This window comes from Crinia signifera, chromosome 19 (assembly GCF_055691185.1).
Source record: "Crinia signifera chromosome 19, ASM5569118v1, whole genome shotgun sequence".
Lineage (NCBI taxonomy): Eukaryota > Metazoa > Chordata > Amphibia > Anura > Myobatrachidae > Crinia > Crinia signifera.
In genome coordinates, this window is record NC_139226.1 from 61,866,693 (window position 1) to 61,886,433 (window position 19,741).

The 19,741-nt window shown below is 46.7% G+C and overlaps 1 protein-coding gene across 6 annotated transcripts in view; it reads left to right on the top strand.

Annotated features, from left to right (window-relative positions):
• The window catches only part of CNOT3 (CCR4-NOT transcription complex subunit 3), a 57,398-nt gene that overhangs the window by 9,910 nt on the left and 27,747 nt on the right, over positions 1-19,741 (top strand). For 3 of the 6 annotated variants that reach the window (XM_083162670.1, XM_083162671.1, XM_083162675.1), the window contains 6 exons: positions 12,606-12,673; positions 16,578-16,673; positions 17,328-17,417; positions 18,471-18,599; positions 18,892-18,987; positions 19,519-19,741. In XM_083162670.1, coding sequence (XP_083018796.1) covers positions 12,606-12,673; positions 16,578-16,673; positions 17,328-17,417; positions 18,471-18,599; positions 18,892-18,987; positions 19,519-19,741 — 702 coding nt within the window. The remainder of the gene's footprint in view (positions 1-12,605; positions 12,674-16,577; positions 16,674-17,327; positions 17,418-18,470; positions 18,600-18,891; positions 18,988-19,518) is intronic. The other 3 variants (XM_083162674.1, XM_083162673.1, XM_083162672.1) reach the window with 3 other exon arrangements.

Sequence of the window (19,741 nt, forward strand, 5' to 3'; positions counted from 1 at the left end):
TAGTGCCGCAGATTCCGTTGCGCTTTACAATAGTAGACAGTGATAAAACAAACTGGGTAACAACAGACAGACTTGGAGGTTAGAGGGCCCTGCTGCAAGCTTACCATCTATAGGGACTTGTATAGCTATTCTGTCTCCTTCTGTCTTTACCTCATTCTGACTAGATATCACTGGTCTCTGGTGTACAGTGCATTGTGCACCAGCAATTTTTAGCCATAATCACAGGAGCATGTTCCTGTGACCAGCGACCATTAAGGGCTGGCTGCGGGAGCGCGCTCCTAGAGATTTATCTCCCGCAACACAAAAAACACACTGGCGATCTGGTCGCTCAGCAATAATGGCTTAAATCGCCCTGTGTGTGAAGAGCTTTTACACAATTTCTGCAGTCGCATCAAACTTACCTTCTTGAAGTGCCAATAATATGGATTGTGACAAAACCAATTCACATTCATTTAGTATACACCACTTCTTTATCTGTGTTAATATGTATACAAGGTTCCATTGTGCTTTGTGTACAGATTCAGACTCTGTTGCACATAGATATTCAAGTGTCGCATATCAGATTGATGCGGTTTAGTTGCATGGCAAATAAGAATATTCTCACAAAAAGACGCCAAACACAGGTCTCTCGCACCAGGCGACTGTGTCTGGCGGCCTGTTGTGACTTAAGTTGGGTAAACACTAGACAAATATTTTTAACAATATTACCAGTAACGACAAGATTTGTTATATTGTCCAGTTTGTGTGCACTATGGGCATGATTCAGAGTTGATCGCAAATGCAAAATCTTAAATGGGCAACCACGTGCACTGCAGGTGGGGCAGATGTTACAGGTGCAGAGATATGCTGAGCATATACTTATGAGATATCTGGTACAATCATGTGATTTTGAAAAATAGTTGCACCAAATTGTAAGGATCACATACCAGTCACATGTGTCACCCGATGCAATGCTCGGACATGCTGGTCAGATCTTGCTTCCCAAGATCTTATGTGCTGCACATAATATTTATCACATCGCATGTTCGAGCGCAAGTTGTTTTGTATGATTGTATTTAAAAGCGCTTGAGGTGCGATTTATTGCACGAAGAGCTTCAAGGGAAATCGCATTGCTATAACTTTGCATATAATCGCACATATGTATGGGCACAAATACTTATATTCATTTATTAACAGTTTCTTATATAGCACATGCATATTCCGCAGCGCTTTACAGAGAATATTTGAACATTCACATCAGTCCCTGCCACAGTGGAGCTTACAATCTATATTCCCTACCACATATACACGTGCACACATTAATTCTAGGGTTAATTTTGTTAGGTTCTATTGTTTCTTCTTCATCCAGCAAGGGGCACTGGAATGTAGACTTTACAGTGGGTATAGAAGTGTAGTAAATGGGAGCTGGCACTTCATATAAGTTGAATAGCGTGTCAACTCCTCCCCTCTAAACCCCTCCCCAACTCAGTCTAAACTCTGCGATTTGGGCCCAGTTTCACCTGATTCTGGCAGATCGGCAGAGAAATTAGGTGAAATCAGCCCAAATTGCAAGTAAAAGCTATCAATTCCAGTGCGCGGACCAGTGCCGGAGAGCATATGTGCTGTGTATAAGATAAATCTTATGTGCAGCCATCAGCGACACATCATGGGTGTTTTTTTAGCACCCGTGATGTATCGCATCCGATGCTGGGGGACCACTCGCTCAGCCAATCAGTGGCTGTCCATTCATCTGTATGGTTTTTTTGTATTCTTCTGCAGCATGGCTCTCTGTGTTCCCCCGCCCGGCTCACTCCACCTGCTGTTTCTCAGGAGTTACATGCGATAAAGCATATGCAATTTATCACATGTAAAAAATGGCACATTGAGTGCCAAATCAGATGTTCTCGGAGATCAGGCAGGAAGATCGGGTCCGACTGGTTCTTGGGACAAGTCTGTCTAGTGTGTGGGGGCTTTTAGTTTAGTGCCTTCAGAAGCTGGTCACGCTTTTCACTTCTCCTTTTAGCTGGGGATTCTTATAGAAGCAGGAGGATGACAGTGCAGCGGCTGCTCTGCCTGTGCACAACGGGGGAGCTGCCAGGGAGACCTCTACGGTTTGCGCAGGGGTCTCTGGCTCTGAGACCACTGTCTCTGGTATTTCTGGATGCCACTGCCCACAGCATACCTCGCATACCCTAGCCTTGACCGCACTAGCAGCATGGCAGCTTGTGAGTATGGGCAAAACACACAGCAGGATGCCCTGCATTAAAATGGTGGTCAGTAATATAGAGATTTGAAAATAGACGCCATTGTAAGGGGTGGAGATAGACTCTGGTGGTCACTCCCCCCTGCTTCCCAGCAGTCCCGGTGTATCAGAGTGCCGTGTCCACTTTTAATCTACATGGTGAGCCTGCTATGCTGGTTGTCTTATCTTGCTGCTGGGGGGCGGTGCTGATCAATAAACAGTGTTTTTAGGATGCACTGCTACACCAAGGTCTTATGTTTAAGTGGTGTATAGCTGGTTTTAGCAAAAGCAGCTCAAAAGGTTATCATTTGTACAAAATATTTAGACAATTTTATGCCAGACCACAAGTTCTTTATTGAGTGTAACGTGATTCTCCGCATAAAGAGAGAACGTGTAAAGGTTCTGTTGGTGGCTCCTGATTGGCCCCTTCAGGCTTGGTATTGTGACCTACAGAGGCTTCTAAAAGGTCAGCCTTGGCCTCTTCCTCTGTGGGAGGATCTTCTGAAGCATGGCCCATTCTTCTTTCCGGACTTAAAGCACCTATGTTTAACGCCATGGTTGTTAAGAGGGCCGTCTTGAGACGACTGAGGATTCCACCATGCTTAATGACCAAAAGGAGGTTACCTCAAAACACTATCACCGCCTTTGGAAGGCTTACATCTCCTAGTGTGAAAGTAGGAGGATGGCTCCTCTGAGATTCGTCTTCTTCTGTTCCTTGAAGGTACAGGTTTTGGCATTGTCAATTTTTTCTCTATCATCCATATGGGACATTGGGGATTTCATCATAAAGTATGGGAAAAAAGAGGTATCCGCAGGAGACAGGCACATAGAAGCTCTTGGTACTCTTTACCTAGAAGGGCGCCAGCGATTGAAATCGCGGTCGTCGGGGGTAAAAATCGCGGTCATCGCGGGTAAATCTGGATGACCGCGATGACCGCGATTTTTCCATAGGGAACAATGTTAAAAAGGCTGATTGACCGCGATTTTACTGTTAAATGGCTCAATGGACCCGATTTGGCCATAGGAATCAATGTTAAATGGGCCACAGAGCCCATTAACCCTTAATTGTCCCCCCAATTTTTAACGCCACCCCACGATCCACGTGAACCCGAAGCGTGACGAGCGCAGCGAGCCCGCGAGGGGCGGCGGTACGCGTCCTCCGACCTTTTCATGCCCTACTATCCACTAGGGCGTGGAGTGAGAATATAATAGTGTGGCGAGCGCAGCGAGCCACCGAGCCCGAAGCGTGGCGAGCGCAGCGGCTACCTTCACAGGTAGACGCGTCCCCTCGCTGGCTTCACAGGTGTCGGCGTCGCCACGGACACCTGTGAAGCCCGCGAGGGGACGCGTATAACTGTGAAGGTATCCGCGTCCCCTCGCGGGGCTCGCTGCGCTCGCCACGCTTCGGGCTCGGTGGCTCGCTGCGCTTGCCACACTATTATATTCTCACTCCACGCCCTAGTGGATAGTAGGGCATGAAAAGGTCGGAGGACGCGTACCGCCGCCCCTCGCGGGCTCGCTGCGCTCGCCACGCTTCGGGTTCACGTGGATCGTGGGGTGGCGTTAAAAATTGGGGGGGACATTTAAGGGTTAATGGGCTCTGTGGCCCATTTAACATTGATTCCTATGGCCAAATCGGGTCCATTGAGCCATTTAACAGTAAAATCGGGTCCATCGCGCCTTTTAACATTGATTCCTATGGCAAATCGGGAGCATCGCGTCGTGGGCATCGCGGGTACATTTATAGCCGGCCGCGACGCGACCGACACGATTTCCATGTTTAACATGGGTTTCAATGGGAAATCGCGGTCATCGCATAAATGTACCCGCGATGCCAGCGACGGGCGCCCTTCTAGGTAAAGAGTACCAAGCTCTTTCACTGGGTGTACTGGCTCCTCCCCTCTACTTCCTCCCACAAGACCAGTTTAAGAAAATGTGCCCTCAGGAAAGGGTGCTCACTGTGAAGCTCCAGAGTTTTTCTTCAGTTTAATTTCTTTATTATTTTGGGTCTGCTGTTTGGGCTTAAACAACATTCCTGCATCGTGGGAAACCAGGGGAAGGGTTCAATTGCCGACCTCTTTAGGTACCGTATTGACCCTGCTGCAGGACCACTGTCCTGAGATGGTGTTTTCCACTGCGGTCGCTTAGATGTCAGCGTAGCTCACCCCCAGCATGTCGCACACCCTGGTTCAGCCGAACTCATCAGTGGTGAGTATGACCCGGGGTTCTCTCAGTGGGCACCCCGGTAATGCGATGCAGCAAGATGGCGACGGCGATCGTGGCGTCCTTGCACAGGGACCGCGCAGTCCTGCCACAGACTGGATTTAGGTGCTGCCATTGTACCCCAAACACAGTTCACCGCATTAAAGCTAATTATGCCCATTTTCCAGTATAAATAAATGTGTACCCCCCAGCGCTATGCAATGGGCGGGGCTTACTCAGAGCGGGACCTGACCTCTGAGGGTGCCAAACTAACAGCTTCCTGCTTCTCCCTGGGGTCTGTAATCGCCATTATTCACCTCCTGGGATACTCCTCAGCGGTGGGGAAGGAGTGGGAGTTCTGCAACAGTGACAGGACAGGTTTGGGCGCTTTTAACTTTGTGAAGGGTTAATAACTGCAAGTATATATATAATCCTCTGTGATTTATGTATGTTACCAGCTATCTCCAATCTGAGAGCTAGGTTGTTGGTGTACAGGTCCCCCTCAGTGCTTCTGAGTCTTACCCACTGCTTTTTTTGGAGCCCAGAAAAAGCAGCCTATTGTTTATCCAGAACAGGCTGATTTGAAGGACGCATTCAAGGCGGCTTGCAAGTTCCCAGAACAGCATTTTAAACTCACAAAGCGGTTTGTGTCTGCATTCCCTTTTAAACCGGCTGGCCGAAAGGTGTGGGAGGAGCCTCCTGTTGTGGACACGTCCTTATCATGCTTGTCCAAAAAGGTGGTACTACCAGTTCCAGGGTCCTTGTCTCAGAAGGACAGCTCTGATAAAAAAGTAGAAGCTACCCTTAAGGCTGTTTATACTGCTAGCGGCGCATGTCAGCGCCCGCTTCTGGCAAGTTGCTGGATGGCTAAGGCCGTCCACACCTGGGCCTCCCAGGTAGTGGAAGGTTTGCAAAAATGCTGTGCGATGCACAAAAATAATTAGGTGCAATAAATGCACGCAATTCCGCCATGGCAGTCTCCGGACATAGCCACCCACTGGCGTAGCCAGAGGGTTCTGACGCTGATTCAAAGCGTAGCGTGGAAAATCTCCCTTATAAAGGGGACCGATTATTCGGGAGTGAGTTGGATGACCTGATTTCTAAGGCTACTGCTGATAAATCAACATTCCTCCCGTCTACTCCCACTCTGGAGCTACTGCATGACTACCCAGCACCACCACGGGTCGTACTCGAGGTGGGAGCTTGTCTGCTACACTACGCCCAGGTATGGGAGGCGTCCTGTACCAATCCTTGGGTGCGGACCCTCATTTCGCAAGGCTACAAGCTAGAGTTTGCAAAGCCACCCCCGCATAGGTTCTTCAAATCAGGTCTACCTGCTTTGAAAGAGATTCAGGCCACCCTGTTACAGGCGATTCAGAGACTATTACTGTCTCGGGTGGTTATCCCGGTCCCTCCTCAAGAGAGGGGCAGGGGTTACTACTCCAACCTTTTTGTAGTACCAAAACCGGTGTACGTATTCCCGCCAATTCCATTACTGGCGAAGGTCCTAAAAAAAGATAAGAACAGACAGAGTGGAAGCAATTCTGATAGCACCCGACTGGCCTCGCAGAGCGTGGTACGTGGACCTTCAAGCCATGTTAGCAAACGACCCGTGGCGCCTTCCTATGGAAAGAGACCTGCTCACTCAGGGTCCCTGCGTCTGCCAGTCCTTAGAACAACTACGTTTAATGGCCTGGAGGTTGAGTGGCAGATTCTAGCTCACAAAGGTTTGCATGCATCAGTCATCTCTACGATGACTCAGGCCAGGAAGCCGGTGACTTCTGCACATTACCACCATATTTGGAGGAGGTATGTAGGCTGGTGTGAACAGTTAAAATTTCCAATTTAAATTGGACCGTTTCCTTTATTTTCTGTAGTCTGGTTTGGAGTTGGGCCTTTAAAGGTACAGATTTCGGCCCTCTCCATTTTCTTTCAGAACAAATTGGCTTCCTTGCCGGAGGTCCAGACTTTCCTGCAAGGGGTGCTGCGTATTCAACCCCCCTTTGTGCCACCTACACCTCCATGGGAATTGGAGGTGGTCTTATACTTCTTTCAGTCATCTTGGTTTGAACCCTTGAACTCAGTGGAGTTGAAATTCCTGACATGGAAGACAACAGTTCTGTTAGCTTTGGCTTCAGCACGGAGGGTGTCAGAGATGGGCACTCTGTCTTGCAAGAGCTCATACCTTATATTCCATGAAGATAGGGCGGAGCTTGGAACAAATCCACGGTTTCTTCCAAAGGCTGTTTCGACCTTTCATTTGAACCAACCTATTGTGGTTCCAGCAGGTGGGCCTCACTTGGAGATCCCTGCTACGTTGGATGTGGTTCAGGCTCTCATGCTGTACCGTCCAGAGGACGGCTAGGTTGCGCAAAACGGATTCCCTTTTTTGTTCTATACAATGCCCAGAAGAAAGGTCACCCGGCCTCAAAGCAATCAATTTCTCGTTGGCTTTGTACTACTATCAAACAGGCCTATGCTGTGGCTGGCCTGCCTGGTCCTGATAAGGTTAGGGCTCATTCTACCAGGGCAGTGGGTACATCCTGGGCGGCTGCCCAGGGTGTTTCGGCTATGTACATGGTCGAGCCAGCATACATTTGTCAAATTTTATAAATTTGACACCATTGCAAAAGAGGACATTCAGTTTGGGAATGCGGTGCTGCAGCAATCTCCGCATGTTCCCACCCATCTTTGAATCTTGGGTATAATTCCTATACGTTATGATGAAATCCCTTATATCCCATATGGATGATAGAGAATATAGGATTTTAATACCTACTGATAAATCCTTTTCTCAGAGTCCATATGGGATATTGAGCGCCAGCCTCAGTGCGGGATCTTGCTGCCTTGTTGATCCGGAATAATGGATCTTGAATTACAGTTATACTCGTTCTTGACTTCAGTTATATTGCCAATCTTTTTCTTGGCCATTGTTGTGTTATGGGTGTGCTGGTTGCATGTCACCACTTTAATACATTTTATATGTTAACACAAAGGTATATCCTTTTCTCATATACTTTCCATTCCTTCAGGCACAGATTTTAAATTAACTGGTCTTGTGGGAGGAAGTAGAGGGGAGGAGCCAGTACACCCAGTGAAAGAGCTTCTATGTGTCTGTCTCCTGCGGATACCTCTCTTTTCCCATACGTTATGATGAAATCCCCAATATCCCATATGAACTCCGAGAAAAGGATTTACCGGTAGGTATTAAAATCCAATTTTTTTTTAATCAGAAAAAAAACCTCTTATGCTATTTCTAGGGCTGGTCCAGTTGCATCCTCCATTTGTTCCACCCACGGCGCCATGGGATTTGCATCTGTTTTCCCTTTCTGCAGTCATCTGTTTTTGAGCTGTTGGAATCGGTGGAGCTCAAATATTTGTCTTGGAAGATGATGTTACTCCTTGCCCCTAGCTTCTACCAGGTGTGTGTTGGAGTTAGGCACTTTATCGTGTCGCCATGGAATTTTCTAGCTGTAAACCTCTGGCTTTTAAAGAAATATCTACATAGATAGAATGAAATAGAATCAACTTTATTGGCCATGTGTGCTTGCGCACACTAGGAATTTTTTGTGGATTACAGTGCAGCATCAAGCAGGGATGAAGGGGGGGACATTACATACGTTACATTAAGATGTTACATGCGGGGGGCACATACCCGCCAAGCTGCACAGCACCTAGGCAGCCATCAGCGGCACCACTGGTCGCTGCAGCAGCCAGGTAGGTAACAATATAAGCAGGGACAGTACAGTTGTCGCACAGGGAACACTTACCCGCCAAGCTGCACAGCGCCTAGGCAACCATCAGCGGGGCCACTGGTCACTGCAGCAGCCAGGTAGGTGACAATATAAGCAGAGACAATACAGTTTATAACACAGAGAACACATCCCCGCCGAGCTGCACATATAGAGGCCCGTTTCTAGCAACCATCACTCTAGTGTTCTAATTGCACATTTGTTTGCTAATCATGTTAGACTAATGAATGTTTAGAAAACCCTTGTGCAATTGTTAGCACAGCTAAAAATGGGTTTGCTCATAAGAAAAGCTATAAAACTAGCCTTTGTGCTAGTTGAGTATTTGGAGCATCATATTTGTGGGTTTGATTATACTCTCAAAATGGCTAGAAAAAAGAACTTTCATGTGAAACTCAACAGTCTCTATTTTTGTTCTTTGAAATGAAAGCTATTTTTATGCGAGAAATTGCCAAGAACTGAACATTTCCTACAGAGATGTCTACTACTCCCTTCAAAGAACAGCACAGACAGGCTCTAACTAGAGTAGAAAGAGAAGTGGGAGGCCTCACTGCATTAAGAAGCAAAAAGACAACTACATTAGAGTCTATAGCAGGGCTGGGCAAAACCGGCCCTCCAGATGTTGATGAACTACACATCCCAGTATGGCCACATAGCAAAACTAATGCAAAGCATCCTGGGATGTGTAGTTCATTAACATCTGGAGGGCCGGTGTTGCCCAGCCCTGGTCTATAGTCTTAACAACAGACACCTCACGGGTCCTCAACTGGTGGCTTCATTAAATGGTACCTGCAAAACGCCAGTGTCAATGTCTACAGTGAACTGGCATCTCCAGGATGCTGGTCTTCTAGGCAGAGTTGCAAAGAAAAGCCATATCTGAGACTGGCCAATACAGAAAAATATTAATACGGGCAAAAGAACTGATATTGGACAGAGGAAGATTGGGGAAAAAAGTATCATGAACAGTCTATTTTCTAGTGTCGCCTGTGGATTTAACAGGGAGCACCAAAATCCTGTTTTCGGCGCAGGGTAAATACTGGCTGATTTAATTTTACACTGCAATTTAGATTTCAGTTTCAATACACCCACCCAAATCTAACTTTCTGCTGTTACATTTGCCCACCTGCAGTGCAACGTGGTTTTTGCCCATTTGAGAAAAATGTTGCATTTGCGATGGACTCCTAGGCCCAATGGAGCAGATGTATTAAGCCTTAACAAAAGGGAAATGCAAGGATTATAACGAGAGATAAACGTCCAGCCAATCACCTGCTAACTGCCATGTTACAGGCTGTGTTTGAAAAAGTCAGTAAGGAGCTGATTGGCTGAAGGTATATCTCTCTTTATCACCCTTGCATTTATCTCATGTTAAGGCTTAATACATCTGCCCCAGTATTGTTAATGATATGCATGTTTTTAAGGTACTCAGTTGTCTCTACATGAAGCTCAATTTCTACTATGTTGTTGACTAGTAGGTGCATATTGTTCAGTGTGTATGCTACGAACGGCATAGAAACAATTTGGTAAATATCCGACTATTCCTGTATAGCTTTTGATCTTTTGAGTAATCATTGGCAGGTATTCAATGCCGGTGCGAGCGGCCGGCGAGGGGGTTAAACTGCGAGGATCACAGAAAACCAGTGATCCTCGCAGTTTAACCCCCGCGCCGGCCGCTCGCACTAGGCAACGTTCCGGGGGAATCCTCGCAGTCACAGAACGGCGAGGATTCCCCTAAACTGTGAGAGCCGCGGCTAGTGCAGCAAACTCGCTGTAATTAGCCTCGATTCTCGCAGTTTTTGGAGGCACATTCGCAAATTCCCCCTCGCTCAAAAAACGGAGCGAGGGGGAATTTGCGAATGAGGGGGGTCAGTTGAATACTGACAGGGTGAGCGGTGACTGCGAGCAAAAAGTCCTGCTCGCAGTCACCGCTCGCCCCACGGCATTGAATATATGCCATTGTGTGTACGCACAATATCGTTTGTGTGGGGCCCCAGGAAGTTTGAGGGGAATCCTCAGCCTATATCGTTCATGGTGCATGTCGTCTAGTGTGTACCCAGCTTGAGTGAGTACAAATCTGCAACATCTTGATTTTATGAGGCCAGAACAAGTCACATGTAGTATGTGGCTAGAGGTAAATCAGAATTTAAGCATATTGACAGTTAAAATGAAGTATGTATTTATTAATCCCAGAGTTGTCACCTGTGGTTTTGGGCCGAGTCTCTGAATGTCTCTTTGCCATCTTATTTTGGATGTCTTCTTGCCATCTCAAACTCAATATTTCCAAAAAGGAATTACTTGATCCCCACCAGCCAAAAATAGTTACCATCCTTATATCTCCATAACTGTTGACCATTCAAAAATCTACCCTACCTCACAAGCTCGTTGCCTAGGGGTCATCCATGACTCTGAACTGTCCTTTGTTCCCCACATTCAACCTGTCTCCAGATCATGTTACATGCATCTAAAAAACATATCCAAAATATGACCCTATCTCACAAAAGACGCTACTAAATCTCTTATCCATGCACTCATATTCCGCATTGATTATTTACTTATCGCAAAATATCTCCCATCTCGACCACTCCGCTCTGCACAAGATCTGCGTCTCTCTTCTGCACGGATCACCAGCTCCCATTCACTATTTCAGGACTTTCATAGGGCTGCTCCCACCCTATGGAATGCCCTTCCACGCACAATAAGATTCTCCACTAGCCTCCAAACTTTCAGGCGTTCCCTGAAAACTCACCTCTTCAGGCAAGCCTATCATATTTCAGTTCCAAACGCATAACCCTCTGAGGCACTTATGTATTGTATAGCTTCCCTTCTGGACTTGCACCTCGGTGGGACTGCTATGCTATTACTGGTGCCTGTCCTTGTGTTTCCCTCCTATATCCCTATAGATTGTAAGCTTGCAGCAGGGCCCTCCTACCTCCATGTCTGTCTGTTGTTACCCAGTATGTTTTATCACTGTCTACTATTGTAAAGCGCAACGGAATCTGCTGCGCTATATAAGAAACTGTAAATAAATAAATGATGTGGAGCTGCAGCAGATTATCTTGTTGCCCAGTGTTTTATATCTAATGGAGCACATTTTAGATGATTGGGCAGGCTGCACTCTGGGCCTGATTCTGGTTGGCTCGGTAAGGTGGCAGCTTACCGAGCCCCAGGCACCCGCTATTTGGCCACTTTTCAACCGGTTTCTTGGCCCGATCCATTGGAATCTGGTGATAACAGGCCAAATTGGACTTGTCACCAGTGTATTAACATTAACCATCCAAAGTTATTAGGCTTTGATATGAGTTACTAGAGTGTGGTTCAAAGGGTCGACACTATGAAGGTCGACATTCATTAGGTCAACAGGGCTTAGATCAACACATGAAATAGGTTGACGTGGCTAAGGTCGAAAAAAGCATTAGATCGACAGTTGGAAAGACGAAGGTCGACATGAGTTTTTCACGTCCATCCCCCTCCCCTGCGTTCAGTCCACTATTACACTGCAGTGATGGCCAAACTTGACACTCCAGCTGTTGTTGAACTTCGCATCCCAGCATGCCCTGCATCAGTTTTGGCCAAATAGCAAAACTGCCATAGTGGATAGTAGGGTATGAAATAACACCGGTTTTTTTTTTTTTTGGGGGGGGGGGGGGGGGGGGGGGGTAGGGAGATAACGTGGAGAATTCATGTCGACCTAATGCTTTTGTTGACCTATTTTATGTGTCGAGCTAAGACCTGTTGACCTTCAGCGGTCAACCTAATGTATGTCGGCCTTCGTAATGTCGATCTATGGACCGTATCCCATTTATCTTACATGTGAATATATGTGGATAGACATCTCTGTAGGGGTAAGAGTGTTTAGACGGTACTTTGCTCATGAAGTGCACCCATACTGTCACCGCTGTTTTCGGGGAGTAGAGGGGACAGAATCTGTCAGAAGATGGAGATTTCCTAGCCTCTCATGGGAACTATTCGTCCAATGTGAATGTAGATTATCTGATGCTGCGACTACTTATATCGGATGCTTTGCGCATCATTAACATATTGCTGCTATCTCTGCGGCTTCCATATAAGATATATTGGGTGATGGCGTATATATGATTCTGTCACCTGTGCATGGAAGGCGGACTATGAGAGACAGAAATGGGATGTACTGTAACATAGGCCAAGTACAGTATAGTAAAGGTGTATTTACGCAATTGCTGCTCATACAGACCTGCAGAAATACATCTCTACGCCTGCTAGCAGCTCTGGACAGCTCTGCATATGGGTGGACACACTAGCTTTTTCCTTTCTCCTCAGTTTTTTTATTCTCTCAGACCTGTATGAAATCAGAGTTGAGCTGTTCTTGTATGCTTTTTCTGTGTATTGTTCTATTTAATTGTTAAACGTTCAGTTGTTATGGGTATGTTCTTTATCTGTTCTTTTTCTGGCTGTTTCAGGCGAGATTGATCGGTGTTTGAAAAAGGTGTCAGAAGGAGTGGAGCAGTTTGAAGACATTTGGCAAAAGGTAATTTTGCTTTATAGTTCAGACTTTTTTTTTTTTTCTTCTTTTTTAAAACCTATTTCATATAAAAGTTTCCAAAGGATAAAGTTTGAAAGTTTTGCTTAAACTTTTACCTGAAACGTGGGGGTCCTCCTGTGTGGAGAATTTCAGGGTTATTTTAAAGATTGTGCTTTTAGACATTGGCCCTTATTCTGGCTCACTCGCAAAGGCAAATTCCAACCATGTGTACTGCAGGTGGGGCAGATGTGACATGTGCAGAGAGATTTAGATTTGGTTGAGTTATTTTGTTTCTGTGCACGGAAACCACTGACTGGGTACTTGTTTCCTAGCATGGCCACAATCGCGGGCATCGGGTGTAATTTTTAGTGGTCTGCGACGCGACCGACGCGATGCCCCCGATTTTCCCATTGAAAAAAGTCAAAATCGCATCAGTCGCGTCTAGGGTGGCCAATCCCGGGATCGGGATCGGCGGGATCCCGGGATTTGGCCCCAAAAACGCCGGGATTTCAATCCCGGGATTGGAATTTCCAATCCCGGGATTTCGGGATTAAACTGAGCACTCAGACGCTGCCCAGCTTCTCCCATACCCCGCAGTGCGCAGCATGACGAGGTCACGCTGCGAGGTCACGCTGCGCAGGGCACAGCCGCACATCCGCCTCGGCCACCCACCCGCCCGCCCAGCGCTCACGGCCGGCAACCCGCCCACCCGCCCACCCAGCGCTCACGGCCGGCCACCCGCCCACCCAGCGCTCACGGCCGGCCACCCGCCCACCCAGCGCTCACGGCCGGCTACCCGCCCGCCCACCCAGCGCTCTCTGCCACCCGCCTGCCCACCCAGCGCTCCCTGCCACCCGCCCGCCCACCCAGCGCTCCTTGCCACCAGCCCGCCCACCCAGCGCTCCCTGCCACCAAGCCCGCCCACCCAGCGCTCCCTGCCACCAAGCCCGCCCACCCAGCGCTCCCTGCCACCAAGCCCTCCCACCCAGCACTCCCTGCCACCCCGCCTTATGAGACTTCCTACCCGCCCATTCAGCAACCCAGCTCCCGGCTGCACCAGGGACCAGGCTACCAGGGTGTTTTTTATTATTAGGGAAGCCAATCCCGGGATTCCGGGAATCCCGGGATTGAGCATTTTTCAATCCCGAATCCCGGGATTTAAAAAAATGCCCCGGGATTGGCATCCCTAGTCGCGTCGCAGGCGGCTAAAAAAGGCTTAAATGGTCCAGACGTGATGCCCGCGATTTCCCCATAGGGAACAATGTTAAATGCCTCAATTTACCCGCGATGCCCCCGATTTCCCATAGGAAACAATGTTAAATGCCTCAATTTACCCAAATCATCATAGGGAACAATGGTAAATGGGCCAGAAACCCCCCAAAACACCCCTGAACAGTGAAATGTCCCCCCAAAAGTAGTTTACGCCACCCCACGATCAACGTGAACCCGAAGCGTGGCAAGCGCAGCGGTACGCGTCCTCCGACCTTTTCATACCCCCACTATCCACGTCGGCGTGGAGTTGAGAATAGAATAGTGTGGCGAGCGCAGCGAGCCACCGAGCCCGAAGCGTGGCGAGCGCAGCGAGCCCCACGAGGGGACGCGGATACCTTCACAGGTAAACGCGTCCCTTCGCGGGCTTCACAGGTATCCGCGTCCCCTCGCCACGCTTCGGGCTCGGTGTCTCGCTGCGCCCGCCACACTGTTCTATTCTCAACTCCATGCCGACGTGGATAGTGGGGGTATGAAAAGGTCGGAGGACGCGTACCGCCGCCCCTCGCGGGCTCGCTGCGCTCGCCACGCTTCGGGTTCACGTTGATCGTGGGGTGGCGTAAACTACTTTTGTGGGGACATTTCACTGTTCAGGGGTGTTTTTGGGGGTTTCTGGCCCATTTACCATTGTTCCCTATGATGATTTGGGTAAATTGAGGCATTTAACATTGTTTCCTATGGGAAATCGGGGGCATCGCGTCGGTACCATCGCACCCGATTTTTACTAACGATGCCCACGATCATGATTGGTGTGGCCGTGCTAGGAAACAAGTACCACTGACTGCTTTATTTTTACACTGCAATATAGATCTCACTTAAGCCCCATACACACGGGGGAGATATATTGCTCAGCAATATATTGCTCAGTTTCTCCTTTTCATCAGCGACCACAGATGGTCGCTGATGAAAGGGAACCTCTGCCAAGCTCCTGCGACCAGTGATTAGAACGGGGCTGAAAACAGGAGCGCGCACCCGGCGATTTAGTGTCGGGGCACACTCCCATCACTGGCACACTCCCATCACTGGCAATATGGTTGCCTGCGACCATATTTCCAGCGATTTCAGCCCCTATCGCCCCCCCGTGTGTACTGGGCTTTAGAAGTAAAACCCCACCCAGACCTAATTCTCATCTGCCCCACCTGCAGTGCACATGGTTTTGTCCATTTGAGAAGGAATTTGCCTTTGCGAGTGAACCAGAATAAGGGCCATTGATCTCTTAAATCCTTTGTCTGTTTGTATAATACCTACAGCCAAATGTAGTGGCTTCTGGCTTTTTTTTTTTTTTTTGGCACAGCTGTGAATAGGGTTTATTTTTAAAGGCAAAGCCTGGAGAATTTTGCTCTAATACAATTTGTATTCCATAATAAAATCCCTAAACAAACATGCAACTTTAATACAAGAAAAAAATACAATCTATGGCACAGAAAATGAGAAGCTTAAGCCCCGTACACACTGGGTGACTTTCATGTAAAAGCCGTTCAGTTTCCACGTCTGAGTGGCTTTCAGCATGAAAACCACCCAGGGCGTACGGAGCATCGATAAGCGGTGAGTTCTGCTGCGCATTCCTGCATCATCGCTGCCTGCTGCCGCTCATCTGCTGGTATTACCAGCAGATGAGCAACTGAGAGGATGGTTTTCTATAGCGTCCTGCTATGGAAGGGTGTGGTATAGCACACCGACAGTTGGGATTCCGACAGTCATTTGCCCGACATCACGATCCTGACTGCCCAGACTCAGACAGCGGGGGGAGTGCAACGAACCCCCTTGCGGGCACAGTGGCTCGCCAAGCTTGCAACCTATTCTATTGTCCCTCCATGGGGGGTCTTGGAACCCCACGAGGGAGAATAGCCGGTGGCTGTCAGAATCCCAACTGTCTGTCAACCATACGGCACCTCTATGGAAAGCCGTCCACCCCCATGGAAAAATAGTGTGTATGCACTGAGCGATTTTCAGCCCAGCTATTTTCCCCATTATCGTGCACCATACACACTGGACATAATCGGCCAATGTGTATGGACCATTACTCTCGACCAGGTGTGATCAGCCTGGAATATGCAAATAGATAAAATATCGATAACTGTGTAGCACCCCACAGTTAGGCTCAAAATTACAGAGGTTTGTACTGTCTCTAGGACCGTTATACAGGGGCTACCCCTGGGTTTAATATTACAGTATCAGAACTTTTGAATATGTGTATAGATCTTACATCAAATACTGATCAATCCCCTGGTCTGAATTTTTACACTTCCAATTCCTCCAAAGCATGCAACTTTGCCTAATTGGAAGTTTTAACAATTGGACCCTATTTTGTGTTTTATAACTGTTGTTACCAATGGTACTAGTTCTGGGTAAATAATATGTGCTTATGTGTAATGTTATGCCTTGTGTAGTCAGGGGATAATGACGTGCGGGAACGCGCGTCGCCGGGGGCCATACACACGGAGTGATCCATGCTTCATTTCTAAGGGATCTGATTTAGATCGCTTAGAAATGGGGCTTAAATCACCCTGTGTGTATGCCTCATTAATGGGACTTGCAGCTAATTGATAGATTTTTTTGGTGGGGCAGTAGAAAGTCAAATGCTTAGAGTATTATATTATGTCTTCACCATTTGAGAAGGTGAAATGTTATTCTTTATTAGTTGTCGTGTGTTTTTTTGCAGCTACATAATGCTGCAAATGCCAACCAGAAAGAGAAATATGAAGCAGACTTAAAGAAAGAAATTAAGAAGCTACAGGTAGGTTCTTGCTGTTCAGTAAATTGTACACCAAACTTTATCCGCTTTAGTCAGTTCCAACTAAGTGGTGAATTATTTTCTGCGCAACTGGAATCTCAAGCTTTGCAACCAGTGTAAATGCCCTTAATGTGCACAATTGGGCATCAATGTGACACCTGGCAGAACAATGCTATTACATTAATTCCTCTTATTGTTGGGGATTTTTCAGACACCGATTGTCTTTGGTTGATTTTATGCCAAATAATTTTATGTATCTGGTTTTCTATGTACAAAGAAGCCTAGATGTACTGCACATTCTTATTTCCCTTCCTTTCATTTGGGGCAGTACAGTTGGGGTAAATGGTTAGCATTACTGCATCACAGCACTGGGGTCAAGGGTTCCCACCTCAGCCTTAACTGTAGGGAGTTTGTATATTCTCCCAGTGCTTGCATGGGTTTTACCTGTACTCTGGTTTCTTCCAACAATCCAAAATATCCTGGTAGGTTCATTAGCTTCCAACTAAAATTAACCAGTGTGTCTGTCTGTCTGTCTGTCTGTGTGTGTGTGTGTGTGTGTGTGTGTGTGTGTGTGTGTGTGTGTACGTACATGGGCAGATTTGATTGCCCCAAGGGGTGGTTCACTTAACCGTATTGTCTTTTTTACCTTTGTTACAGAGATTGCGGGACCAAATAAAGACATGGGTGGCATCTAATGAGATCAAAGACAAGAGGCAGCTTATTGAAAATCGGAAATTAATAGAAACGGTAAAGAAAACCCATGGGATCAGCAATGTTAATCTCTCTGCCATGTGTCCTTGTGTATTGTATATTTGTTTGTAAAATACAATGACATTGGGACAACTGAAGCGTATATGATGTACACACTACCATGCAATACATCAATCATCAATCACTGGAAGATGTTGGCCACTGTCTTTTTATATGTAAATATAGTATTAATGAGAGCAAAAATATACCATATCCTGCCATTAGCATGTCACATTTGCCCCTAAAAAACATGCTAAGCCACCATCACAATCCCAAGACACCTTTCAAGGTATGCAAGATTCTATGAGGTTTGTGCCTCAGGTTCTTCGCCCCACATCATTTGGAATTCGAGGACGATAATATATTTCAACAAATGTATGAGAAACTTTTTAGAATCTTTAAGCTGAATGTGGTCCAATTTACAGTGACCAGTAGGACTAGGTGGAAGTCTATGTTCGATCCATTGGTGGTTTTTTTTTTAACCTTTTATTCTTAAGCATATTTATTCTGGAATAATGCCCAAAAGTTGGTGACTGTGATGTGGAATGAAAGTTCTAAAAGAAGGGTTCTGAGACTATGGAGGACTCTGATCTATGCAGTGCTAAAAAAGAGAACACTCTAAAATACTGTTCTGGAGATGCCTCATTAAGCAGGCTTTTCATGGACTTTATTCATTCTGGGTGGTCAGAGTTTAGGTGCATACACAATAGTTGACTTTGAGCTCATGGTAGCTCACTGTTATGAGCTACTTTGAGCCCAAAATCAGATAGTGTGTATGGGTGTTGAGTGCTGAGGTGCCCTCTCACTCTTTTTTACAGGCAACACTTTCACAGTCTCATACTATGGAAATTGGTTCACCACCGTGAAAATCACTCAGTGTGTATGCCCTGGATGATTTATCGGCCAGTGATTTTCATTACATCGTTCAGCATACACACTGGACACACACGCCCAGTGTGAATGCGCCTTAAGTTTGCCACTCGCTGCTGCTGGTTAGCACCACTAACAAATGTGACATTCCCTTGAAGTAAGACATATCCTTGTTTACAGCAAATGGAAAGGTTCAAAGTAGTAGAACGTGAGACAAAGACAAAAGCATACTCCAAGGAAGGTCTTGGGCTCGCTCAGAAGGTGGACCCAGCTCAGAAAGAGAAGGAAGAAGTTGGACAGTGGCTAACGGTAAGATTTACTAGTGCGGCAAAGCTAGATGAGGTGTAATTAGAATTACTGTCGGTTAGGAAATAGACTAAATTTTAAATGTATTTAAACTTGCATATTGCGAACATCCAGTCAGTCACTGGATAAAATGGGGTAAAGAGTGCAGAGCTATGAGCTTGGGCATTTGTAAGTTTTCCCTTGATGTAAGGACCAGGAAACAGCTGTAAGGAAACTGAATAACCTGATTTATCTTCTGCCCTGTGTGCAACGTTCTCTTCTAGCCTTAAGAGCTGCTTTTATCTATTTCACACAGAACACAATTGACTCATTGAACATGGGCGTGGATCAGTTTGAGAGTGAGGTGGAGTCTTTGTCAGTACAAACGCGGAAAAAGAAAGGAGACAAGGATGTGAGTTTTGTTTTGGAAATGAAAAATGTCTTGTAACCGCACATTAAACCACCAGTATGTTCTAATTTGCCAACAATAAAGAGGGTATTCAATGCGGGATTCCAACTGTCGGAACGGCCCGACAGTCAGAATCCGGGACCGTTTTGGGTCAGCTTGCCTGCAAATTGACAGGCATAATTTAATATTCTGGCTGTCAAGCGGCAAATAGGGGGTGTGCCAGTGAAACCTGACACAGATTGTCGAGAAACAGCCGTGAATTCGATAATCCACATCCGTTTCCGACAAAACGGATCAGACTGGCTTTAAAGTTGGATCTGTTTTGTCGAGATCCGCCGTCAATGGTATCGGAAATTACAGCATTCAATACGCAGGGGGTGCCATTTCCCCTGCCTAAGTGTTCAACACCTATAGTGCTTGTCTTTTATCATGACGTTTGTTTTTGCTTGATCACTTGGTACCAGAAAAAGGGTATTTACTTCTGTTGTGCGCTCTGTTTTTTATTTCCTGCGGCACCTATTGTGGCGGTCTCAGCAGAAGCAGGACAGGATCGAGGGACTGAAGCGGCACATAGAGAGGCATAGGTACCACATCCGAATGCTTGAAACCATTCTGCGAATGTTGGATAATGACTCAATCAATGTGGATTCAATCAGGAAGATTAAAGATGATGTAGAATACTACTTGGACTCTTCGCAAGATCCAGATTTTGAGGAGAATGAGTTCCTGTACGATGACCTTGATTTAGAAGACATTC